This window comes from Enhydra lutris, unplaced genomic scaffold (genome assembly GCF_002288905.1).
Source record: "Enhydra lutris kenyoni isolate GAN:26980312 unplaced genomic scaffold, ASM228890v2 scaffoldscaffold33, whole genome shotgun sequence".
Taxonomy (NCBI): Eukaryota; Metazoa; Chordata; class Mammalia; order Carnivora; family Mustelidae; genus Enhydra; species Enhydra lutris.
In genome coordinates this window covers 10,238,185-10,265,807 of record NW_019154117.1, presented here as the reverse complement: position 1 = coordinate 10,265,807, position 27,623 = coordinate 10,238,185, and the positions used below count along the sequence as shown (strand labels likewise).

Sequence of the window (27,623 nt, the reverse complement as noted above, 5' to 3'; positions counted from 1 at the left end):
TGCAAGTATCTCCTTCCATGTAGTAGGTTTCCTTCACTGTGCTAAAGCTTTTTATTTTGGTGTAGTCCCACAAGTTTATTTTTGCTTTGGTTTCTCTTGCCTGAGGAGAAACATCCATTAATATTTTGCTTAGGGTGATAGCCAAGAGATTACTACCTATGTTTTCTTCAAGGAGTTTTAGGATTTCAGGTCTCACATTTAAGTTTTTAATCCATTTTGAGTTTATTTTTGTGTATACTGTTAAGAAACTGATCCAGTTTCATTCTTCTGTGTGTTGCCATCCAGTCTTCCCAGCACCATTTGTTGAAGAGACGGTCTTTCCCCACTGTGTATTGTTGCCTTCTTTGTCATAGATTAACTGACCATGTGGGTTTGGGCTTCCTTCCAGTCTCAGTCCTATACTATTGATTTATGTGTCTATTTCTATCCTGTTCTGATGACTACAGCTTTGTAGTATATCTTGAAATCTTCGATTGTGATACTTTCGGCTTTGTTCTTGTTTTTCAATATCGCTTTGGCTGTTCGGGGTCTTTGGTGGTTCCATACAAGTTTTAGGATGACCTGTTCTAATTCTGTGAAAAATGTTCTTGGTATTTTGAAAGGGATGCCGTTAAATCTGTAGATTGTTTTGGATAGTATGAATGTTTTAAGAACACTGGGTCTTCCAATCCACGCCCATGGAGTATCTTACCATTTATTTGTGTCATCCTCAATTTCTTTCAGTGTTTTCTAGTTTTCAGAGTACAACTATTTCACCTCCTTGGTTAAGTTTATGCTGAGGTATTTTATTATATTTGGTGCAAGTGTAAATGGGATGGTTTTCTTAATTTCTCTTTCTGCTACCTCATTATTATTGTGTTGAAATGCAATGGATTGCTGTATATTAATTTTGTATCCTGTGACTTTAATGAATTCATCAATCAGTTCTAGTAGTTTTTTTGGTGGAGTCTTTGGGGTTTTCTACATATGTAGTATAATGTCATCTGCAAATAGTGAAAATCTGACTTCTTTGCCAATCTGGATGGCCTTATTTCTTTTTCTTGTTTGACTGCTATGGCTACAACTTCCACAGCTGCAGAGCGGACATCCTTGCCTTGTTCCTGATCCTAGAGGAAAATCTCTTAGTCTTTCACCATTGGGTATAGTGTTAATTGTGGGTTTTTCATGTATGTCCTTTATTGTGTTGAGGTATGTTCCTTCTAAGCCTAGTTTGTGGAGTTTTTTTTAACAGGAATGAATGTTGTACTTTGTCCAATGCTTTTCCTGCATCTATTGAGGTGATCATATGGTTTTTATTCTTTTCCTTGTTAATGTGATATATCATGCTTTTATATATCCCATTAGAATTTGTTGTGCAGGGTGCTTGGGTGGCTCAGTCATTAAGCATCTGCCTTTGGTTCAAGTCATGATCCCAGGGTCCTGGGATACAGTCCCATGTCGGACTCTCTGCTCCGTGGGGGTGTCTGCTTCTCCCTCTGCCCCTCCCCCCACTTGTTCTCTCAATCTCTCAAATAAATAAAAATGTAAAGATAAGAATTTGTTGTGCATTTATGTATGCAAACCAGTAACTCTGTGTGTGTATGTGTGTGTGTGTGTGTGTGTCTATATATATTTGTATCTGTAAGAACTAAATGGGATGCCTGGGTTGCTCAGTCAGTTAAGCAGCTTCCTTCAGCTCAGGACATGATCCCGGGGTCCTGGGATCGAGTCCCACATTGGGCTCCTTGTTCAGCATGGAGCCTGTTTCTCTCTCCGCCTGCTGCTTTCTCTAACAAATGAATAAATAAAATCTTTAAGAAAAAGATTTCAGTTATTTGAGAGAGAGCATGTGGGTATGTGCATGTGAGTGGGAGGAGGAGCAGAGGGGGAGGGAAAAGGAGAGGGAGAGAATACCAAGCAGACTCTTCGCTGGGCGCAGAGCCGGTCATGGGGCCCAATCTTGTTCCTAAGATCATGACCTGAGCCAAAATCAAGAGTCGGACGCTCAACCGAATGAGCCACCCAGATGCCCCCTAAATGGACCTTTAATATGATTTTTATTTTAAATATTATTCCATTAGATTGCACCATAATATATATACCCAATATAAGGTTTGACATGTAGGCAATTTCTATTTTTTCCTACCACAAACTGGGACTCTAATGATTATGGCATCAGTAAATACCTAATGGAACACTTCATCATAATTACTAAGTCACCACAGCTTTTGGGGATGAATAGTCCAAACCATTCTAATAAAAATCTTGCAAAGATTGCCCAGAGTAAAGTCAGTAAGTGCTAAAAGTAAAAAAAAGATTCCTAAGAATCTTACCTTGAATTTTCTTGAAAACTCTGGAATTCATAAACTTGAGAAACCTGTCAGCATAAAAGCTTGGTCGATGAACTGAAACGGTATCCTGGAAGGACAAAGCAGGTGGCACAGATTTACCTCTCAGATCACTGCAAGCCAGAAGAGAGATCTACGCAATCGGTTCTCTGCTGGCCCAACGTCCTGAGCCAGGAGGCATGGATGCTGGCAGCCGGAAATGAGCAGTACGTGTCATCTGTGTGACCCGTCGTGCCCAGGAGTGAGACTGGGGAAACGGGCATAAAGGCACTGTGGGCAAAGTTTCCAGATATTCCTGAGGAAAGAGAGTACAGAGAGGGGCACGGGGGAGCCAGCCAAAGGACACTGCTTTATAAAACAAAACAGCGGATTCTCATTCCACTGTGTGCCCTGTGAAGCTTTTAGATTTTTTCTTTTTTTTTTTTAAAGTACAGGCAACCAGTGTTTCATCTAAAATAAAGGATAACACTGCTTTCGATCAGGGACAAAAATTGGGGACATACGCAAAACAACCCTAATGTAAGAGTGACATGGAGGTTAAAAAGAAAATAGTGTGGTTTTGTCTCACAGTAATCAGGTGCACGGACACTGGGAAGACTCCTCGGGGACAAGACTGACTGATGACCTCCGCTTCGCTGAATTATCTACTAATTAGATAGAATTGAACTGAATTGAATTGTTAACTCAATTCTCTCGTGCTTGGCAGGAGTCTTCAGGACTGGAGGGGCATTTTATTATAAACCCAGGAAAAGAGATGGATGAAGAAGCTAATTCTACATGTTTATTCAGTAATCACGTATCTGCTAACCAAGATGCACATTTCTAGAAATAGTAAATGTGCCCTTTTCATTCTACGTTTGTGTATTCTAATAGAAAAAGTTCTGAAAATTTAAATTTAGATGGTATAAAGCAGCTGCTTTGGGTTTGGAAGAAAAAACCCACATTGGACCAGAGGTCTGGAGACCTGGTTCTGATGTTAGTTCTAGCTTTAATACAGCTGTGTGATCCAGGAAGAAGGCAGGGCCTCGGTGCCTCTTTTTTTTTTTTTTAAATCTATGAAACAGGGCATTACAGGAGGCATAAGGTCATTCTGTAAACAGCATGTTATGAAGGACACAGTATAGAGAAAGCCTCTTTGACCAAGGCATACTGGTCCTCTAGCCCGTTAGGGATGCTGTAGAGGCAGGCATTTCTGGCGGGTCTGACATGCAGTTCCTGTCTGAAATGAACACATATAACAGGCAAAGTAACTTAGAAATATCTTATGGTGCAAGATGATTGAGACTCGGACCTTGCCTTCCAAGAGAGGTTGGACCATGTTTCTCTTTGGCGTGAAGAAACATTGTTTAAGTAAGAGGCACCTTTGCAAACAAACAAATATGAGTCTTATTTACTGCTTTCACAATTCCACAAATACATGTTCAATACAGAGATACTCTTAAAAAAAAAAAAAAACCAAGCCCAGCAGAATGGAAGATGTGTTTTAACTAGACAAAGGTAGGGGCCTCTCAGCAGCATCTGACTGGTGGAGACCTAGGTTATTCCCATCAGAAATCTTAGCCTGGTAACAGGGCATTAACGTTGTCTCAGAAAACAGAAGGTGTTTACTATTTCCCTTCCATGGTGAAGATACTATTCAGTCTCTACTTTAATCAGGAAGGGAAAAAAATGAACCTACCATCTTGGCTTTTAAATAGAAGGAATCTTTGATCTGAATAATAAGCCTACATTTAATTCTTAGAAACAAACCCGTGACTCTGTTGTTTATAAGTGCGTTCTGAGGAAGCCCGTTCCTCAGCCTGTAGACAAACGCAGACCTTTCATGCTGGAAGGTTATTACCAGTTTTCCACAGAACTGAGGAAGTGGAAAGTGTTCTTTCCAATAAAGGACAAGAATGATATCTGTAATTTATCTTCTCTCAGAGGAAAGCATCTGCTAACATCTTTAAAAAAAAAAAAAAGGTATGAGCAAATCTTTGACCGATACCTTCTTTGGAAGTGTCACTTTGGGTTATTAACTGAGGGAGGCTGAGGCCAGTAAACGTTCTGTCAGCAGCAAAAAGTTCAAATCTAACATCCAGAGAGGAACGTGCATGTGTGTTATGTGGGTTGAGAGAGAGAGCGGGGGTGGGGGAGTGGGGCTGGGGGAGTGGGGCTGTTGGTGGGTAGTTGATTGTTTTCTTCGGTTATACAATTCTGAGTTCAACACATATCCTCATGCCAGTCAGTCTTAGTCCTATATCCAACCGTAACTTCGTATGTCTTACGTTGTCTTGTGTTGAAAACTAAAGGGCATAATTTTATTTTATCCTTCTATCAGCCCAATAACTCAAGTACTAGGTACTATTACCATGTCTCTTGGAGAGATGGGAAACTAGGCCAAGAGAGGCCAAATCACAACCAACGAGTCTGGCAGGGTTCAAATCCCGGGCTGTGGACCACCAAAGTCAGGTTCAGACCACGCCACAGCTCAGTCTTGTGAGAACCTCATTTCAACTGTCCTCCTGAGCTTCCGGGGCCCATGCAAAGAGTCTCCCCTTCTTCCCAGCATCCTCTCCTTTCCTAAGTGTGTCCAGATTTCACGCAAAAATAAGACATCATTTTCTCTGCTGACGCGACTTCCTAGACACACCCTGACGTCTGAGAAATCAGAAAAATATATAGATATCAAGGAACATGATAATCACATACCCCATCATAGACCAGAGCTTTCCAGGAATGTTCTAGCTTCTTCATTAACCTAAACATAAAGACACAGAAACATACAAATGAGAATGTAAAATCATTCCCATTCGGTGGATTTTCAGAATACCTTTTGTTGATTTATTTTGAAATAAGGAAAGGTTACTTCCCCAAATCTCTTACCTATATGATTGCAGAATATCAATAATGCCCATAAATAAAAGTAGTTTTTCTCCCTTATGGCTTTTAGCTGGAATGCCTCCCATTCTGTTGATAGAGCAAGAGAGAAAATAGTTTATGGCATATAATGGAAAGTTAAAAATCACTTCTAATAAACAGACTAAATAAAAATGGACAACTTTAAGAATTCTGGACTCCCACTCTTTTTTTTTTTTGCCTCGGGTAAGGTCTCCCTGGGAATCCAGAATGCTGAACTTCCCACACAGGAGAATGAAAATGTAGCTGTTGACTCAGGACAGCTGGACAGGAAGAATCCAAACAAAAAATTATTCCTATTTTAAAACTACGGGAATGAATTTTTAAAGTATTTTTTAAATACTCCCCTTTAAAAATGCAATACTTTTACCTATTTGCTATGAAGTGTAACATATTTAAAAGAACCCATTTCTAGGAGGCAAAGGACCACTATTAGCATTTGGTACACCCTTCCAGTGTAAATGCATGTGTGTAGGTGTTTATTAGTCCACAAAAGCAACGGTTTAACATGCTTTATAACTTGAATTCTTCAATCGCTAAATGATTAGACATTTGCTTGTGTTCAATGCTAATGTGTTTTTTATGGCTCTGTAGTTCCCTATACTGATACGGAATCCCTTGTTTAATGGACTATTGGGCATTTAGATAGATGGAGAAGCGAGGATTTTTTTAAAAGTTTGATATGTATGATATGTATTCCTTTATAAAAGTGAAATATGGGGACGCCTGGGTGGCTCAGTGGGTTAAAGCCTCTGCCTTTGGCTCAGGTCATGATCCCAGGGTCCTGGGATTGAGCCCCGCATTGGGCTCTCTGCTCAGCAGGGAGCCTGCTTCTCCCTCTCTCTCTGCCTGCCTCTCTGCCTACTTGTGATCTGTGTCTGTCAAATAAATAAATAAAATCTTTACCAAAAAAAAAAAAAAAAGTGAAAAATACCCATGATTTAGTCATTGTTGGAGACTCCTAAAAGGCAGTATCGCTAATGGCCAAGGAAAGCGACGCCTTCCGTTCACTCTCTTGCCCAGCTGGTAAATGCACGTGACAGCCACTGCAGTAATTTTCCTTGGTGGCAAGTGTTTCTGTTCGTCAATGTGGACTTTATCTATGCAAACGGATCCTGCAGTTACCAGCACATCTGGCTAAGGCAAGAGACCACATCTGCCAGTGGGTAGAGGATCCAGAAGAAGAGAGTCCTCTCCTGCAGATGAGGAGCTCTGAATGACGAATGCAATCCCGACCCCGTGTTTGCTTAAACACGTGTTGATTCAAATTCAAAGTATGTTCTCCCTGTTGTGGGGGACGTTTTGAATACGGAGCCGGTGGGGGTAGACAGAAACACTTTCGGCCATTGTTCCGAAATGGAGCCATTTGAAAAAGGCAAGCACCCGGGGGAAAGAATGGTAATCACCGGAAGCACCGCCACGCAGCTAGTTACCCGGAGAAGAGCAGAAATGAAGGCTGCTCGACCCATTTTAGCACCGGGTACGAATCCGTTCTCAAAGAGCCCCCATGGAGGGAACATGATTGCGTGTCATGACCCACTGCCGTGGGAGGCCGCGACCAGGAGGGTGGGCAGGTGGGCGGGCGCACTTACGTGTCCGGGTTCTCTGCGATGATCCCATCTCCGGGTTTCCCTGGACCCTGGATGGATTCCATCGCCGTGGAATAGAGGACCTTCTGCATCCCGGACCGCTTAGCATCAGGCACATTCTGTGAGTTCTCCTCTTCCTTCTCTTTGAGGGAATGGTCCAAGATGTGGATTCCCAGCAAAAGGCTATAGTCCATGATTTTGAAGCTCTCCAGCACCTGCGGAAGAAAAAGAACCAGGCGGCCTGTCAACGGAAGGGGGTAAGTCTCAGCGGCAGAGAATCAGAAAGTTCTAGAGATGCAGACGCACAGTTCCCGCGTCCCTTCCAGGGCATGGCGGATGGAGGAAAAGCAAAATCAGAATATTTGAGGTTATTATTAGGTCAAGTTCAGTAGGGATTATCACAACGGTTCCAAGATGATATTTTTTATGCAAACCTAAAGCAAGCACAGCTTTTCCTAACCCTCCGTGAACGCTTCCCTTGTCACATTTATTGAGCACTTCCCATGTGCCAGGTTCTAAGGAGGTCACTCAGATCCAACCCTCACAACTCTTCGGACGAGGTACTACCACTGTCTCTATTTTACAGAGGAATGAAATGAGCCAGAGGGAGACAAGGTAATTTGTTCGGTATCAACAGCTTAGAAGTGGCACTGTCGGGATGTGATCCCAGGCAGTCACCTCCAGTGGCCACACTCTTAAACACCAGAGCACAGACACCCCCAACTAAGGGTCTCTACATGCTTGTATGCTCCTCCGCATGAGGACTCAGCCAGAATGTGTTTTTGTCTGAATTCCGTTCTTTACATCTTAACCTTGCTGGAGTTCCATGGTCTCCTTGGGAAAGCTGGCGTTTCCAAGTGGCCACTTGGTTCCCAGCAGAAGTGTTTTTAAAAAAATTATGATCTCAACAAACAACAGGACTTCATGCTTAGTTATCCACTCAGCAAACAGTGGGGAAGAGAAGGAATGAAGAGTAGCTGGAGGCAGCCAGACAGAGGAGGGAGAGACGCTCTGACAGGAAAATGGTGGGAAATAAGGTCAAGGGAAGAGGTATTGCACATGGCTTCCCGGGGTGGGCGGGGCTTCGACACTCAGGAGGCTTCTTCCGTGGAGGAAGAGTATTCAGGAGAGCATGAAAATGGGGCGTTTTCCTCTATGATAAAGTTCTTCTCCTAGTGGGCTGAGAATTTTTAACGCCTGGCATTTCTCACACAAAGCTGCTCAGGAAATCAAAAACAACCCAGAAATGAAGACAAGCCTGTGTGGCAGAACAGTAGTCTCTGAATCAGCAGGATAATCTGTCGCTATACACCAGTTAGGGAATGTCTTTGAGGGGCACAATGTATGGATAATTCTTTAACCAGAGACTGAAGACCCAGAATTCCATAGGCTTTCCTCATTACTCTTTAGCCTAAATGCTTATTTATATATTTAAAAAATTTTTTTAAAAATTTAAATTCAAGGGGCGCCTGGGTGGCTCAGTGGGTTAAGCCACTGCCTTCGGCTCAGGTCATGATCTCAGGGTCCTGGGATCGAGTCCCGCATCGGGCTCTCTGCTCAGCAGGGAGCCTGCTTCCCTCTCTCTCTCTCTCTCTCTGCCTGCCTCTCCATCTACTTGTGATCTCTCTCTCTGTCAAATAAATAAATAAAATCTTTAAAAAAAATTTAAATTCAATTTAGTTAACACACAGTATGTTATTAGTTTCAGGGGAGCCCGATTGCTCTTTGATCAGACATTTATGATAGAGATAGAGCAATCAGGGGTTGGACCCGAGGATTTATACACCTGTGGCCTCCGTAAGGGGGGGTTGTGAACTATGACATAGCTAGCCTTCCAGAAATACGGTTATCCCTGGGTCTCATGCATCAATGAGGAAAAACGAAGGGGGGCTGCCCATGAGTATCAATTATTCAGAGTATCAATGATTCATCACTCAGTTTACTCAACTAAGTACTTCGAGAAAGGAGGCAGGCAAGAGCTGAGAGTAGAGTCTTACTATTTAAGAGGTTTATGCCATGGAACTTTCTAACCCAAGAGACTGACCTGATAGTCATGTGACCTGATAGTCATGTGGACCCAGCTTTCCTAACCTAAGAAGAAGTGGAGCCAAGAATGAAGGAAGAGGGAAGGGTGGCAGGAAGAGTTCCTCACCACTGCCCTAATGATTCCGCATCCAACCCATTGGCTGGTTCTCCAAGGAGACCAATCAGCACCTTCCTCATGCCTCCATAAAGCAGCATGGAGGCCGGTAAGAAAGCAAGCCAGCTTTGTATCATGGTTGCCAAGGACCCAACCTCTTATGAAGAAACACTAACAGATATTGGACGCTTTCTTCAGACAAAAGCAAGAGTAGAAGGACCTGGGTGCCTGGGCAGCTCAGTTGGTTAAGCAACTGCCACCTGGTCATGATCCCAGAGTCCCAGGATGGAGTCCCGCATCGGGTTCCCAGCTCCACGGGGAGTCTGCTTCTCCCTCTGTCCTTCTCTCCTCTCATGTTCTCTCTCACTGTCTCTCTCTCTCAAATAAATAAATATAATCTTAAAAAAGAAAAAAAGTAGAAGGACCTTAGCTTTTGTAACTGTCAACCATGCTGAAAGGGTGTCTTGGAAACAGCGCCCCCTGAGATGGCGTCATAGTCCTGCCCGGGGATCACCAGCTGCAGATGCCAGGTTTCTGACTCCCAGGTACCAGAGCTCGCGTGTCCCTTCCTAGAGAGGCTCTGGGGTAAGGACCTAAAAGATAAAGGGCACGGACTCTGACCTAGGTGGGTCACATCACCTCCCTATGCCTGTTTCCTCCTCTGCGGAAGGCCGGCAATATTATTACACACTGCAGAGGGGACTTGTGAAAATTCAACATGGGAATGCAGAGAAAGTGCCTGGAAAATTTCTTGGTACAGAGAAAATACCCAATAAACTGCTAGGTACCCTCATCCTGACTGTAAGTCATGGAAACTCATGGCTCACACTGGTGTGAGAGGCTAGAGATGTTGTCTTGATGCAAACACCCTTGAGGTGACACTTCTGACAACAAAAATGCACAAAAAGCCCATAAAAATATGACTGCATTTTTGGCCAGCTTACCAGCACCCTTTGGGCCCCTTTAAAAGTTCTGGGTTGAGCGTCTGATGGGAAACGGACAGCTGGCCACACCGCAGTTCTGGTCCAAGGGCTCTAACTCCACGGCCCCACCATCTGGGCCAACAGGCCCGTTGTCAGTGAGCAAAATTCACAGCCTCATGCCCTGCACGGTCCAGACGCCCCACTGCTAAGTGTCCCCACACAGCAGTACCCAGGCTCCAAAATCAAATTCTAATCGGACCCTGGGACTGTGCTGTGGGCATTCCTGCCAGGAATCCTGCACGCTCTACAGCGAGATGTGGGAAAATGGAAAGGTCCTTGTGATAACGTCCCAATTCTTTCTCTCTCCTCTGCAGAGTGTCTGCAAGGAAATTTTGCTTGTTGAAAAACCTTCTTTAACAAGTATTTTTCCTTCAATTCTCAATGCAAGATTCAACCTGAACCGTCTGGTTTGTACTCAGAGGCTCTTCTCCTGCCTAAGGACAGGCCAAAGGGAATGGGTGTCTTTTATAAGTGATCCAAAGTCAGGCCGGGGTCCAGTTTTAATTCCTGATGTTTTCCTGATTTCCTGATGCTTTAAAGTCGCCAAATATTTGTCCTGGTTTATTTAAAACAACAACAATAACAACAAGCCTCCACAGAGAATTCACTATGAAAAAGCTACACCTAAATTTTTAAAAGCGAATCATTTTCTCTGTGTTCTCAAGCTGGATCGTCAGAGTCCCTGAAGGATACTGAATTGTCTTTGGGAAGCCAGGCTCCTGCTTTCAGAGTGAAAAGCTTAAAAAAGAGGAGTCTGCACAGAAGGACCATGGAGTTACCTCTGGAAAGACCAACATCTACTTCTCCCTCATTATAATGCCAAAATCTCCACCCAAGCAGGGGAGCACAAACCACATTTATATAACTTCTAATGTATGTATAGGCGTGTTACCTTAAGGCATCCGAGCGATCTTCTGCCCATGTCTACAGCTGATAACAAGGCTTCCCTGTCTAAATACTCATCCTAACCCCAAATAAGAGACACCTACCCACTGTTACTTGGGGAGTCAGGGCTTTGGAAGTCATTCCCTGTGATCTCCTTTTTTGCTGCAAAGAAACGTTCTCTTTGTGGGACAACCCCCCCCCCCAAAAAAAGATAAATTCTATTCCCACTATGTGGGAAGTGACCATGATAGTTAGATTTGGGGTTAGGTAAAGTCACCATCTACCAAAAAAGGGGGAAAAAAAAAAAAAGGAAGAAGAAGAGAAATATATAGGCATATATTTTAAGTCAAATTCCAAAACTTCCGTAATGAAAAAAAAATTCTGGGAACAGATTTTAGTCACGTGCCCTGCAGATCTGCATCAATTAGGAACAAAATAGTCATTATTCATATCCTCCCAGTTCCTTAATTAAAGGAATCAAATATATCTGCCAAAATCTTAGCATGTGTGAGCCTCGGGAGTATGCAACATTCTGCGACATGGCAGACACCCATCAGTCAAGTCTGTCACTCAGGGGTGAAAACACTTTTTTTCTAGAATGTCTGCCCGACCTGGCTGTTGCTGGTGGGTTTTCTAGCTGTGTGTTTGCTGTGCAAAACGGTATTTATTGTCAAAGCCAGATTTCTTCTCCTTCTCTCTCAAGGACTATTTTAAGACAATAACAATACTGGAAGATAGTAAAAAAAAAAAAAAAATTCAGTGTTGGAGCATCTGGTACAAAAATCCTGAAGACATGATCAAAACTCTCTATTCCCAAAGAAAGCATCTTCTTCAGGTTCTTATCCCCGGGTGCGATGTTGGGAAGACTCTTATTCATAGAATTTCTATAGAATTTATGACCCAATGTGGGAAATGTGATGTTGTCACTGCTGTCCTCTCTCCATGGCTAAAGATCAGCAAGACTGCCTGCTCCTCCTGCTCCGTTTCTACCTTCTGTGCCCACACTCACTGCACACTGTCCCCGTCCCCTTGCTAGAAGAAGCGGGAGCAGCTGGGCGATGGGTGAGGCTCTGGGTTCTGGAGCCAGGCAGTCTGGTTTCACTCATGGCTTCCCCACGTGTCCCTGTGCAAGGTACGGAGCTGTTCTGCGCCTTGTTCCCTCATCTGTAAAAGAGAGATAATAGGAACTCTGACCTTAGAGGGTTACTGTGCAGACCGAGTTAATCCACATCCAGTCTTAGGACAGTAACCAGAATATACAGAGAACCCAATCAATGGGAGCAACTACTGTCACTGTTATTCTGCCCCCTGTAGGCTCATCCCTGCTGACCACCACCCCTGGAATCCCCACTTGCCCTCAGCCCTTGTTCCCCGCCTTCCTGTTTGTCTTTGCCTGCCTTTCCTTTGGTGAACATCTTCGTTCTCTCTTAACACTTTTCCCTCTCTACTTTTCAGCAGTGACATTCACTCTTTCTGTTGGAGGAAAAAACGTGAGCCTCTAGTAGGTCCCAGGCACCAAGGAAGTTGCTAGAACTTCAAGGTTAAGTAAAATTGACAATATCATCCTCAAAATTACCCAAGCCCCAATTACAGACTGGAATAAGGCCTAGGAGGAGGAAGTCAGGGTGCTGTGGAGACACCCCACACAAGGGGTACCTATTTTTGAATGAGGAGTATTTTAACAGTCCAGATAAGAGATGGTATTTGACATTCCATACACATTTTAGTATTATTTGTTCTGGTTTGTTCCTGGACAGCCAAAGGCATCTTGAAGGAGAAGAACAAAGCTGGAGGTATCATAATTCCAGATCCACTACAAAGGTACGGTAATCCAAACACAATGGGACTGGCACGAAGACAGATCAGTGGACTACAACAGGAAGCCGGAAATAAGCCCACACCTGTGCGGCTGACTCGTCTATGACAAAAGCAGCAAGAATTTTCAAATGGGGGAAAAGATGGTCACTTTGTCAATAAATGGTGCTGGGAGAACTGGACAGCTACATGCATGCAAAAGAATGAAACTAGACGACTTTCTCAAACCCTCTGCAAAAACAAACCCAGTATGGGTTAAAGACCTGAAAGTGAGAGTGGAAACCATACAAATCCTAAAAACAGCATAGGGAGTCATCGCTCTGACATCAGCCATAGCAACACTTTTCTAGGTATGTCTCTTGACATACCTAGGGAAACAAAGGCAAGGGAAACAAAGGCAAGATTCAACTACTCGGACTATATCAAAACAAAAATCTTTGGCCGAGAGAGGGAAACCATCAACAAAACAAAAAGCAACCTACTGAATGGAAGAAGATGTCTGCAAATGACAGATCCACTAAGGAGTTAATATCCAAAATATACGAACTCACACAACGCAACACCAAAAAACAACATCCTAACTAAAAAATGGCCAGAGGACCGAATAGACCATTTTTTCAAAGAAGACATTCAGATGGCCAACAGACACAAGAAAAAATACTCAACATCACTTATCATCAGGGAAATTGTGAGCCCGGCATGATGTTTAAACTTGTCTCATCGCTAGGCTGTACACCTGAAACTAATTTAACATTATGTGTCAACTACACTCAAATAAAAAATTTCCAAAAAAAGATGATAACTTGAATATGGATGGCAGCAGGGGAGTTTGAGGGAGAAGTGGGAAAAAATTGTGAGCATCTCTTAGTGCATAGATTCTAGCTATTATCTCTCTACAGACAATTCCCAAAATCTTTTCTTTAGGTCAAACTCTCTCCTAAGCTCTTGGCCTGTGTATTTCCAATGGACTTCTGGACATTCCTAAACTTTTGTGCAACTGTCTAGGTATAACCCTAAAATCTTATTTTCCCCCAAAGCAGTTCCTTTCCCTCACTTCTCTCTCTTATTCCATATTAGTCTGTGGATTCCAGATGTCCTGACTCCTTTTCCTTCCACTAAGCTGCCCAATCCAGCAGCTTCTACAAATGGAACATTCCTTTGTGCTAATGCTTTGATTTCAACTTCTCTTTCTCCCACCTTCCCATCTATTTAAGATGCCCTCGCTTGACCAGGTTGTGTCACGCCCCTCGGTCAAAGCCTTCGGCCTCTCACCATGGCTCATGAGACACGGAAGGTTCTTGTTACTGTGGCCCCAGCCAATATCTGCCTGTTATTTAACATCTGTCTAGAGACCTCTTCCAGGCTGGTCAAGCTAGAATCACTTAGTTACCCATAAATGTGCCCCAAAGGTGTCGTTCATTCTGTTTCTTCTGGAAGGTCCTTCCTATTCTTTTCAACTCTTGCTGGTTTTTCAAAGCCTGTCTCATCTCTTAGCTTCATGAAAACCAGACTCATGATCTCCATAAAATGTTGAGAACACATCTCCCCTCTGAAAACTGAAGCACATTATCAGATCCCTCCATGGAATAAAACTTGGGTTGTATCTGTATTTTTCCTACCATACGCACCAGACAGTTCTGCTCACCAAAGGCTTGTTTTGCTTTGTTCCCTGCTGTGTACTCTGATCAGAGCAGAAATGTCTATTTTTTTATACTGCTGTCCATGTGGGCAAGCAAATGAAAACCAAAATATTCAGTAGCAAAGAGCTACTGAGCCCTACATCTTCCATCTCAAATATAAGAGCTCGATACTGCATTTCAAGATCACAATGCTTGTGGAAAAACCTTTAGCATTGAAAGTATTTACTGTGATTACATCCTCTGTATTGTCAGAAGAATAAAGCTAATAGCGTTTTCAAACCTACCCACACTAGGGGTATTTGTAAGAACCATGTTAAGGGCAAAAACCAAGCTGTTACAGAGACTTTATGTATACTGATTAGTAGGTATACAACGAAATGGCAGATACGAGGCAAGCTTATTTTGCCATAAACTAGGCTGATCTTAGAGTCTAGTAAGAATGTCACTTTTTTAGGACACTTTTGCAAAGAGAGAGTGTCATGGGTGGGATCACTTCAAGGACTATTACACCAACCAAGAGTCCTCAGCGTTGGCTCTCTGTTCTGAAACACAGCTCAGGGCCTGCTTACTTTTCTTGCCCTCTGTCTCTCCGTATTTCCAATCTGTAAGGGATGTGGAGTTAAGCTGGTATGAGGTTGAGAAAGGATCATCACTGGATGAGTCCCAAAGACCTTCTGAAAAACAGCCACATTTAAAATTTGGCACCCAGTACCAAAAGATAGTAAGTGTGGCCAAAATAAAGACAGAAGGTGGTCAAGTAATGTGGACATGATACTTGATGCAAAATGGAGAAGGACTGGGATTCCAGGAGGAAAAGAGATGCTTCAGTAATCAGATCTTAGGCAACCAAGGTTTCTTCTAATTACTTCTCATGTCACAGGGGTTCTGATGGAAATTAGTCCATTTAGTAAATATTTTCTTGAACACTTACTATGTGCTAGGCAGTCTCTTGTTTGGAAACCCCTGGAGCATTCCGGCTACCCTATGACAGAACCAGAACAGCACCATTTTACAAGTCTAGTCAGTGGTCATCAACATCTGCTAACATCACAGAAAGAAAGACATCCTGACACTACATGCCTCCTGGTGAGAGGAAACAACTCCAAAAACAAAGTCAAATCTAAGTTTGACTAAGCCTGTGGATGCAACAACTGATCTACAGGAAAAACAGGGGAGAGATGCACATGTTAAGAGAAACTGTGAGGACGTCATCAGCAACAGCTGGACTGTTGGAAAAACAAACCAATTTCTTCAACAAATATCCTCACAAAGAACAAATGCGTGACCGAGTCGGGGGAGGGGTGGTGCTTGACATGTAGCCCTTGTTTCAACACTAATTGAAACTAACTAACTGTTTCTGAAACAGTTAGAAATCTGAACACTGACAGGCAAGAATTTATGTTGTAAAGGCATGATAATACAATTATGATTGTTTTTTTTTTTTTTTTTATAAAAGAGGCTTTAGTTTTCAGGGATTCTTCACGTTTGAGAAAAATAATGCGATGCCCAGAATGTGCTTCAGATTCAGTGGCGGGGAGGGGGCTGTGGGAAGACACACATTTGGCCCTGAGCTGAAAATCCACAAAGCTGGGTACAGGGCACACTGGGGTCCTTCACACTGTTCTGTCCACTTCTGCATATACTTGAACTTCTTAAAAATAAAGTTTAATATACCAAGGTGCTTAGATGAAATGCATTTGTATTCTGTTTAGAGGTAACTTCCTACTATCTCTGCTGATGGCAGACTAGAGATGGCAGAGGTAAAGATGAAAATGAATTACTTGGGATCTTAGGTAAAATGGTTAAAGCAGGAAATTTGCTATCTTTGACCCTCGTCTTCCCCGATCACAGGACAGCTGACGGATAACCAAATCAACCAAATGTGGAGCCGACAGGATGATGTCTCAAAGTCTCTGAGTAATTTTTCCAGCTGGCCTACAGTCTAGTCCTTAAATAAAGAAGAAAATGATAGGCAAAATCATTTGTGTTAACTCCACTCTTCAAGCCAACCCAGTCCTGAGGCTCTGATGCAGGTGGACGTCCCTGGACACATCGGTGTAGGGTGAAATGAATCCAAGGGTCTGTCTTTCCACCCAGAGCAGGCTCCTTGGAGTGTATACAGCTCCTGAATTACTGTAGGTACAAGTCAGTTAAAGCTGAATATTGCCTTTTAAATTTAATTTAATTTCTTCAATAATGCTCGGAGTGTTCCTTGCTAATATAATAAAGAGAAAAAAACAGGCTGTGACAAGCCACACAATTTTGGCTGGTAACGCAGACAGAAATAAATATTCAATTCTTAGCCTGGTTATGGCAATCATGTGTTTTTCACTGTGTCTAATGCAGTGATTTAGAATTCAGGGCTGTGCTGGGTTGACCTGTACCCTGTTTTTGTGCTCACGTGAAAAGTGTGCAGTCATCAAAGTATACCTTAGAGGCACAAGAAATAGCCATCTACCATTTTCAAAGATTACATGGGACTACAGATGTATAATCATACAACTTCTACATTGGGTGAGTTTTGGGTTTTCTTTATACTTCGTTTCTATAAATAAACATGTCTTAATACATTATTTTGTAAACACGTTTAAACAGCATGTATTAAAGGACCAAGTCCTTCCGAGTAGAGATTTTCTGGGGGCTGGCAACCTGTTTGGTGAGACATACTTGGCACACGTTTCTACATCCACTCCAATAAATGAGGGAAAATTCAGCCACTTGTCTTCCCCCTCTCTGGGTAAAGAAGAAATCGTACCCACTTCGCCCTCTCTGACCCCTCTAATGGACAGAGAAAGAAAAATGGGAAGAGTGTCTGTCCACCGTGAATAAGAGCTTGATGGTTTAGATTTGACTGTAAACTCCAAGCTTCTTAAAGGTAAGGACCATAGTCTATTCATTTTTTTTTTTTTTTTTACCTCCCACAGACCTCGCGCAGAGCCTTACACCAAGCAACCATTCAAAATTACTTGCTTAAAGCAAGGACAGAAGGTGAGGACAGAAGAGTTATACTTGCCCGATCAAAGCGCCGCATTTCAAAATGTCTTTGAAGGAAGAACAGTGGCGACATCAAAGGAACATTTGCTTGCAGGGGAAGGACCTGATAAAAAGTGTTGACTGATACTGATGGCCATGAAGAGCTATTTGCCGGATCCACAGCCTCTCCAAGGCCAGTATGTGCTGATCTTTTGGGAAGACCTAGTACTAGTATGTGGCCTGAGAAGTACCTTGCCTTTCACAAGGCAGTCACTCGGGGTTCTTTCCTGCAGCAGCACGGGGACTCAGCCCTGGATGTCAAAAGAATAAAATAAAGCCCTGTTCAAATCAACGCGATTTTCCCCGTGAGAAGTGTTCCCAGTTGCTGGAGTTGAAAGCTTCTGGGAGGAAGACAAGATCTCGCTTGACAGGCACACAGCCCAAGTGGGGTAACATGCCACAAGACCGTTCTGAACCATTTCCTAAACTTTGGATCATTTCCCAGACCCAGGAAGCTCTCTAAGACTCCTTCGATCTCTGCAACTCAGTCAGTCACCAGATTCCAGAAGTTTCTCCTAAGCTATGGAGCCTCAACTCCATTTTCTAAGCTACTAGGGTTTGCTGCTTTTTGTCTCCTTTGGTTTGGGTGTTGACAGCCCTGCTCTATGTCACAAGGTCATCTATGTGACAGACTGGTGCTGGCATCCACAACCGGATCCACACTGGCCAACCTCAAAGCCTTACCAGACCCGCCTTCAAAGGCAGAGTTGCCACCATCATACCTGCCTGAAGCCACGTCCCCTTCCTGTTACAGCTCCCTTCTCTGGTTTCCCAGGACTCCCAGTGGGGAGGGGAGATAGCCCTTGGGGACATTTCCTTCCTTCTCCTGCCTCCCCTGGGATATTGTGTAAGTCGTTCCATTTGGGAACCTACACATATCTTACCTCTAGATTTCTGGTAAACTACAAAATCAAAGACAGGCTGGTTCTTTACACACCGACGCAGAAAACCCTAAATGCATCAGACACAGCATTGTTCTACTTCATAAACCCAAGGACTTCAACTTCCATTAAGTTCAATTATTGTATATTTCTATTTCTGTGCATTAAGTTACTTCAAATGAAAGCTGCTTAGACATGGGACCACCACCACCCCTCGGGGAAGATCTGAGTTGTCTAATTTTAGGTGATCTTTTAGGAGGAAAAGGAAGAGGAGTTACTTGGGGCCAACGAAGATATTTTCAGCTTCCCGCTGCCATTCCTTCTGTAGAAATTTTCATAGCGCTCCGTTTGGTCAGGAGCGAGGGTTAAAGCAAATGCTGACTTGATAATCCTGTCATTTCTGCGGCCGATGAGAATTCTTGAAAGCTGCTCACACGGGAGCCAAGAGCACATCTAGAGCCCAATCTCCCTCTGCACAACACGTGAAAAACCATCTCTGAAAACCACTGAACTCTACCGGGCCCATCACACTTCTCGGAAAGAAGTTCTGCTTTTAAGTTGATAGGATTTCACACACACGCGTGTTGGTCACGGCTGGTGAGTGTTAATGGGCTTGCTTACACTTTCCAATAAACGTTTAACATTAAATATTCGGGTTACTAACTTTATTTTGTGTTCCTCAGTCCCTTGGCACTGTTTTCCTCTTTCCCTATGTTGGTGAAGAAGGTTGCAAGATTCCACGAACTCCTCGCCCTGTCCGATCGAACTCTCTACTTTGACAGAGACCCCCCTACAGCTACGTCTCCACCAGCTCCTTGTCAGAGCGGGAAAACCAGTCACCAGATGCTTCCAGCCCAGCCTGCTTGAATCCGTGTTGGTACTTAATGTTTTCATTCTGGGAGATGTTCCCTTTTTGTACCTACAGACGCCTTACAGGGTGCACCCTGGGAGGGGGGCCTACGTCTGGGGTCGGAGACGCCTGGGTGTAAGTCGTGACCCATCACATGAGCTCTGGGGCCCTGGGAAGTGTCACCCATCCCGAGTCTCCACATCTTCATCTTGGAGAGGACATCACACCACGTCACAGGGCCAGTGTGAGGATCGATGAGAGCCCAACTACAATGTCAAGGGCCGCTCTGGTTCAGAGCAAGTTCACAGTAAATGTTACCTGAACCCACCTGCAGATCCAGTGAACCTTGGAAATATGTCTTTACTGTCCAGGAAATCACGTGTTAAGTGCTGTACTGTGTACATCTATTTAAGGGTTATATATTATGTACGATGTGTTCTACATGCTAAGCCACTTTGGTATCCCCAGGTGCTGTCTAAGAGGGAACCCTGCCTGCCTCCACCCCAAACGGGAAAAGCTGGTTTTGCAGAGTGTGGAGAATTACGTGTCTGACTTGCACTGAGGTATCCCCTGGCAGGTAGGTTAAGAACAACACAGAAGAATGACCGGACTTTTGAAGGCTCCCTCAAACTCTCTCGAGCTGACCATCTCGCCTTCCCTAACTACCAGCAGAACCACCTGCCACTCCCCGCCTGCACCACAGCTGAGCTGGAGCCACCAGCAAAAGCCCAGAGAGACATCAGTCCCCTTCCGGGACTGACAAACAGCTGTGCTGTAGGCTTCAGCAAGGCCACTAGGCATCACCTAAATGAACTGATCTCCCTAGGGCTTCCCCGAAGGACTAACACTGAGCCAACCGCGATGATTTGAAGTGATTTCAGGGGTAGGAAAATGAAATTGTATAGTTTCTGTTCTCCTGGGGACCAGATCTTAGTAGGCAAACATTAAACACGTACCCAAGTAATTACAAAATAAATCAGAAACAGAAATTATAGCAAAGGCTGTAATGTAGATTTAGACGAAGTCCAATGAGCACTCAAAGTCTCCTAGAAAGGCTTATTACTAGAAACGCACATGGCGAAGTCCTGTACCTTTGGCCTCGCCTTCTCAGGAACCCCTATCAATTGCATTAAGTCCCACAGACACGCCATCAGCCATTCCACCTAACCGGAAGTTTTTCCATTTCATCGGTCACCAATATCCTAATGTTCCCCCCCTAAATCCTTTCCTATTGAATGTGTCTTTTGCTTTGCTGGAGTATCTACTCAAGTAAGTTTTAAACAAGAGACTTCAATACACATCTGTACGAAGAGCTAAAACAAAAAGTACCAACAACAGCAAACGCCAGTGAGAATGCGGAGAAATCCGATCGCTCACAGACTGCCAGCAGGAATGGGAAATGGCACAGCGGCTCCAGGAAAGAGTTTGGCAGGCAGGTCCTTACAACACTGAACGTGTGCTTCCCAGGAGACACAGCAAGTACACTCGGCATTTCTACCAGAGAAATGCACTACGCTTATGTAAAAACCTGCGTGCAAATGTTGACAGCAGCTTTGTACGGAACAGTCCAGCACTAGGGAAGCTCACACGTTCTCCAGCAGGTGAATGGCTTGATGGCAGTATGTCCATACCACGCAATGGAAAAGGGGCAGGCATGATACACATGGTAACTTGGATGGACTGCATGTGCCTTCTGCAGAGTGACAAAAGCCGATCTTGGAACAAAGCCTCTAAGACTTCATTTATATGGCATTCTTGATATGACAAAATGAGAGAGAGAGGAAACAGACTGGTGGTCGCAAGGGTTTGGGGAGGGGCCAGGAGGGAGAGAGGTGGCTCTGGTTATGTATACGGGGGTAGCGTGAAGGAACTGTTCCATACTCGACTGTGGTGGTCCAGTCCACTTGTATACGCACAGAATTGCATAAAATCACCTGCACATATGCCCAAGCAGTCACACAATGAGTATACATCAAACTGGTAAAATCAAGGTCAGTGCACAGTACCAATGTCAATTTCCCGATTCTGATACTAGACTCAGGTCATACGAGATGTTCCACTGGGGAAACTAGGTGGAGACTATTATGACCTCTTTGTATCATTCTTCCCAACTACCTACGAATGTATAATGATCTCAAAATGAGCATCTCTGTAAAAGAGGATTTGTAAGTAGAAAACTTTTTCCAGTCCTTTAGTTTTTTTTTAGTGTTTTTTTTTTTAATTTTTAAATTTTTTTTTTCAGCATAACAGTATTCATTGTTTTTGTACCACACCCAGTGCTCCATGCAGTCTGTGCCCTCTCTAATACTCACCACCTGGTTCCCCCAACCCACCACTCCCCCACCTCTTCAAACCCTTCAGATTGTTTTTCAGAGTCCATAGTCTCTCATTGTTCACCTCCCCTTCCAATTTCCCCCAAATGCCTTCTCCTAACTCCCCATGTCCTCCATGCTATTTGTTATGCTCCACAAATAAGTGAAACCATATGATAATTGACTCTCTCTGCTTGACTTATTTCACTCAGCATAATCTCATGTGATAATGTCTTTATTCTCACAAGGAAATCTAGCTTGGCCAGGCAAAGACATCTACATCCATAATTTGTTTCTCCCAGACTAGAGTGTGGAAGGCACCATTCTACTCTTTCCCAGGGACCTTTGCAATTCTTTCCAGCTCAAACACTCTGATTCTAGGAGTTGGTTTTATTTGCTCAGCAACTTTGACTTCGCTTTCTGTTTATATTGCGATGGTATCAAAATAATAACAGCATAGAGAGCGCGACTCATGACCTGAGATGCTGGAGCACGTCATATATTTCGTGGGATTAGAGTATAAAACGTAATTTGAAGGACAGTGAATTTATCTATGCCTTTTTGGGGCAAGTCATCTTTTTTTTTTTTTTAAAGATTTATTTATTTTTTAGAAAGAAAGAGTGAGAGAGTGTGAACGCATGAGTGGGGGGAGGGGCCGAGGGAGAGGAGAGAGAGAATCTCAAGCTGATTCCTTGCCGAGTGTAGAGTCCTATATGTAGGGCTTGATCCTATGACCCTGGAGATCATGATGGAGCCGGAACCAAGAGTCAGAGGCTTAACCAACTGAGCCACACAGGTACCCCACAAATAATCTTTCAAGGTATGGTACAGAGATGTGGAGTTGGTGATATGCCTGAACTTAACAGAAATGAGATCTGAAGCAGTTTTTCCTCTTTAAGGGTAACTGGGAGTGATAACTCATGTGCAACCAACATAAAAAAGTAAGAAAAAACTGTCTAAGTGCAAGAAACTGATGCTGAACAAAATTAAAGCTAAGGGGTAAGCACGAGCCAGAACGCTAAATTAAGTAGTAGAGAAAATCATCTGCTTGGTGACCCGTGTCCACAGCTGAGAAGAGAATCCGATCTACACACTTAGAGCTTGCCATCCATAGCTAGAAAGAAAGATCCCACTCTGCGCATCCAGAAGGCTCAGTCTTCTTAGGACCGGTCTCATTAAATTCTGAGAACCTATTAATATTTATGGTGACAGACATTTGTGTGAAGAAAGAAAATTCGTCCCACACTAGTTAAAGATTAATAACTTTGCTGCTCAACAAAAAATGATAACAAATGTAAAATAAGTCATTTGGGCCATTAATTACCAGGACTGTGCCCAGTAGGACTCCCACTTAAAGGAGTGAGAAATATTTGGATTATCAACATGAGTTCTCACTAATGTACTTTGCATCCATGTCATTCCCCCACAGTTATCAATAAATATTGTACCATGTACTAATTTATCAAGTTAATTAAGTGACATGGGACTCTTTAAATTTTTCATAGTTATGTTGGAGAAGAAATAATTATAGTAAATTAAAAATGAACATAAAAATAGTTCCTAATTATTCTCCTAAAATTAACACATAAATTTCAATTCGAAAGAATTTTTTACATGATCTTGTAATAGGTACTGAGTATATACAACAGGCCAGATAGTGGGCTTGGCAGGGAAGGAACTGGAAAGAGCTTTGGCCTTTGAGACACAGACTAGCTAGGGAGACAAGTCATATGCCCAAAGACGACATGGGTCAGCATTCAATGAAGTCCAGTCTCATGACTTCTACAAGACTGCTTCTATGGGAAAACAGCTGAAAGATAAATCTACTTTTGTTATACAAATGGCTTAAGACAGGCACAATCAGTTCTGTTTTTCAAAATAATCCCAAATGATTAAAAATGGAGATCATCTGCCTCATTACATTCTCAGTGCCAACCTGGCAGGCACAGCAGGGAAAGCGGGTACTTCCTCCAAAACGGGCAGAACTCAGAAATCGCCTCGATACACACAAGTCACCAAAGATAGATTTTCTTGGAGATGTGACCCAAGCGCGTCTCTCTGTCACCTGACAGTTTATCATGCTTACTCCTTGGCTCAAATACGTAGTTCAAGAAACATGTGCTAAGCATCAGACGATGTAGACACGGTGAGAGATGAAGGTTGGATGCTCGAGCTCAAGGATCTGCACGCGAATAAATAAGAGTGAGCGAAATCCCACAAAAGAGGTCATCCCAGGGTGCTGGGGAGCCATAGCATGGTGGTCTCAGAGGAAGTGACCCGGGGGGGTTCCTGAGAGGAGCGGGGGAGGGCAAGGTGAAGAAGGGTGGGGAAGGAGAGCCCCGCAGAGGGAAGCAGGCAGGGAGACCCAAACCTTCACAGAGTGGGTCCGGGAGATGGGAACGGCTGGAGAGAGAAGGTGCTTTGGACAGAGGCAAGAGAAGGCCAAGAAGAAAGTGGAAGGAGCATCTGGAGAAGGCAGCCGGGGCCAGAGCAGGAGGGATCTCAGTGTCCCAAGCTAGGAAGAGTGGGCTTTGGTTCATGGGCAATGGGGAGCCCCAATTAGAGGACCTTCAGGGACCGGTGTCTTATGAGCAGAGGATCGCTCCGGTGGCAGGCTTGAGGACACGCCGCAAGGCAATGACCTTAAAAATCAGTAAAGATGCTCCTGCAAAGTCCCCAGGAATGAATCACCAGGGTCGCAGTAAAGGCAGAGGCTGTGTATATGCAGCGACGGGGGCAGCTCCAAGAGTTACTTAGGAGGCACACAGGATGGGACGTGGCGACTTACTGAGTACAAAGCAATGCCTCTCAGCTTGTTCGTCACGTGGGGACGGTTTGAATAAACCCTACTTCCTGTTTTTGAGAGCAACAAGTGACCTATGATGTCCCGGAGGGTGCCCGTCCCCACTCCCACCCTGGGCCAAGCTCATTGTGGGCGTAGAAGGCCGTCTGCGGCAGGCGGAGGGTGAGGCCCGGGCAGCGGAAATGCTTCCAGAAAGGGGACCCAGGGATCTACAGACCCACTTCCCCCAGATGCTGCCAATAACGTGGAGACTGCAGGGAGCCCAGGATCTGGATCCCGGCTTCTGGAAAGAGCCTCCGTTTGAATCGTATGGGAGGAAGCTCGGCAGATTTGAAAGATACACTGCATTTCGTTTTCTAGGAGAGTTCCAAGTGGCTGGGGCGCTCTGTGGAGGAGGGGGCCGGGGATGGACCAACACAGGGCCCAAGCTCGGGCCAGGGAAGCCCAGGAAAGCCGAGTGGGGCTGCTCCAAGGATCCTGGCAGAAAACCGCTCTCTGTGCAGGGAGGCAGATCAGGCCATTTGGGACACAAGGGTCCAGAAGCAGCTCTGACTGGGACCGACGGAAGGAGACTGTGGGGAGCAGGACACAAAGGACGCCAGTGAAGCCAGGTCAATGAGCCACGAAGGTGTCTTCCAGCCAGTGCGCACGCAACGGAAATGGGATCCTGGGGTCTAAGATGTCAAGCCAAGAAAATGAGAGCAGTGAACGGGCAGGAAGCAAGAGGCCAGCAAGAGGTCAGGAGGTTTATCGTAACTGCTTGGGAGCAACAGATGAGCTGGGGTCCGAAGGTCTGGGATTCTTGGATCTGCCACTTCTAAGTCCTTAAGGGGACCCTGGCACGGCCAGAAAGGGCCTTTTGACATGCTTTGGCTCCTGACGGCTTTTCTCTCCTGCCTCATGTGCTCTCCCTGACCATTAACGGCGGCAATGCCCAAGACTTCCAGCTCTCGGACCATGTCCTGCTACTTCATGTCTAGCTTCCATCGTTCTCTCTTCCGAAACACATCTCTAACTGCTTTGCCTGCCTGGACAACTCTTCCCCAAACCGAAGCCATGATGTCGCCTACTCTGATCCGCCCACAGCCTGAGAACATTATCACTGCACCTAATACGCTATACGACAACGATCGGACATGGTGGTTCTTTGCCTCATGTTGGCACATAGTAGGCCTACAGTGCATGTCCGATAAGTGAATGAAAGGATGTATTTTAAGATGGGACTGGTACACCTTCCTGTGACTGGGCTGCTAATAGGGTAAAGCTTAGTCCCCTGGCTGCTGGGGGTTTGGTGGTAGTACTTCATGGAGACCAAGGGCTGTGAACCACAGACAGCACTGGAGCTAGCCTTGGGGTGACCCCCCCCATCTTCCCTGCATCTCCACGGCACCCCGGCCTACACTGAAGCTCGGTCCTACAGAGTGAGGGAGATGTGAGGCCAAGAGACGCCTTCAGCAACACCAACCACACAACCAACCCGTTCTAGCATCCAGGGTGGTGGCTCTTTGGAGGGATAACTTGAAGAGGGACAGCACATCGCTGCCCAGCTCTAGGATGGCGACTCTGAGCTTGGGACGAGGTTTGGGGGGTAGTGGGTGTCCCGGGCTCCAGGGGATTCAGGGTTTGTGGAATGGATAAGCACTTTTCTGGGGAGAAAGTTCACAGCTTCCATCAGTTTTGCCAAGAGACCCATGACTATGGAATATGGAGACCCACCGTTCTGGAAATGGGAACGGCATTTCCTCACGGCAGCTCTGCTCAGAGAACCAGCTGCTGACTGCCGCAGGTCACAAAGGCCTTGGTCGCAGTCAAGGCAGATGGTGGAAGGGCCTTGGTGGGTCCCCCACAGTGAGGCAAGTACCTGCCCCCACCCCACCCTGAGAAGAGCCTTTCTGAAGACAAAGGTTGCGCGTAAGTTAAAGAAGTTCCGCGGTCTGTGTTTAGGCCAAGAGCAAATGCAGCCAGGAAGAGGGCGTTGGGGTTAGGACCTCCACGTCGACCTTCCACAAAACAACAAGTCTTCCGAAAAATAAAAAATAAAAAGGCAGATCTCCAGGGCCTCTCTCCTGATGGAGAGTCATGTCTGACCTCGTTCTATCAGTACTGGGCTCAGGAAACACAAACAGACGGATCAGGAGCTATGGCTTTTCTACATTCCCCCCCCCCTTTTTTTTTGGCACAGGACTCTGTGTTTTTAAAAGACAGAAAAGAAATGGCTTTCCATATTAAAGAGGCCAGAAGCACACACACGCACAAAGAGAAAGCAAATCTAAAAACGAAGGGGATTGTACTAAACTCTGGGGAATTCAGAGTCACTTTTCACCCACATCCTGTAAGGGCAGAAAAAGCACAGGAAAAGGTTTCTGCTAAAATGTGAGCGTTTTGTTTTGTTTTCTTTTTTAAAGAAAAACATGAATCATTCATATCCACCCAGATATCTGAACAGCACAGTTGGATATTTTTGTTGTTGTTGTTTGCTCAGTTCCCACTGTTCCTCCCCTGACTTCTAAAAAGATAACAATAATAATAATAATAATAAAAATCCTGACAGTGAATCTTTACATTTCAACTGTGAAGAGCACATACTTTGTACCCAAACAGGTGTGGGCTCTGCCACTCACTTGCTTAAGTAATGCTGGGCAGGTTTCTTAACCTCTTTAAGAGCCTAATTATCCACCAATTAAAATGGGAAGATGAACAGTACGGGCTTCAAATGGATGCTGAGAAAATTAAATGACATGTATGCTGAAAAAAAGATCGCAGGCTAGTCTAGCTCACCAAGCATTAAAAATAGGAGTTGTGAAGGTGCCTGGGGGGCTCAGTCAATTAAGCCTCTGCCTTCTGCTCTGGTCATGATCCCAGGGTCCCAGGATAGAGTCCCGCATCGGGCTCTCTGCTCAGCGGGGGGCCTGCTTCTCCCTCTGCCTGCAGCTCCCCCTGCTTGTGCTCTCTCTGATGAATAAATCTTAAAAAAATGTTTCTGTGGAGTAACATCTCTATCAATGCAACCCATGCCAATGAGACACCTCAGTGCATTCTCCCGCACATCTTAACATACAGAAAGAAAAGACCCATAAATAGTAGGGCTGTGTTTCTCAGCAAGGATTTGTCCCCCGTCTCTGTTCTGACCAATGCGGGTCATCTGTCCAGGCCCACACAAGGTCCAGAAAGCCACAGTCTGGAAGGCACAGCTCATATGGCCCAGGAATCAGGTGCTGTGAGTCCTACCCACCCTGGCCAGGTCGGAGCCCAACGTCTGCCCACCTCCACCGTGTCCAACTTGGCTGGGAACCTAGATGGTTCTCCCAAGGGCACCTGGGCCACAAAACTCTATTTCTGAGAACTTGTTCACCAAATGACCATCATTCTTCAGAAGAGCTCCATTTTTCTCTTTTTCTCCAAGGGAACCTTTACCTACTTTCTGTAAATTCACCATGTCGGAAACATCTCTCCCAGGTTCTGGGTCT

General features: G+C 44.6%; 1 protein-coding gene across 2 annotated transcripts in view; it reads right to left on the bottom strand.

The window, feature by feature from the left end:
* LOC111153502 (phosphatidylinositol-4-phosphate 5-kinase type 1 beta) overlaps positions 1 to 27,623 on the bottom strand; it is a 277,329-nt gene that overhangs the window by 61,870 nt on the left and 187,836 nt on the right. For both annotated transcript variants that reach the window (XM_022512562.1, XM_022512563.1), the window contains exons 8-11: positions 6,818 to 7,029; positions 5,193 to 5,276; positions 5,019 to 5,067; positions 2,313 to 2,397 (exon numbers count right to left, since the gene is read on the bottom strand). In XM_022512562.1, the coding sequence (XP_022368270.1) occupies positions 2,313 to 2,397; positions 5,019 to 5,067; positions 5,193 to 5,276; positions 6,818 to 7,029 (430 nt within the window). The remainder of the gene's footprint in view (positions 1 to 2,312; positions 2,398 to 5,018; positions 5,068 to 5,192; positions 5,277 to 6,817; positions 7,030 to 27,623) is intronic.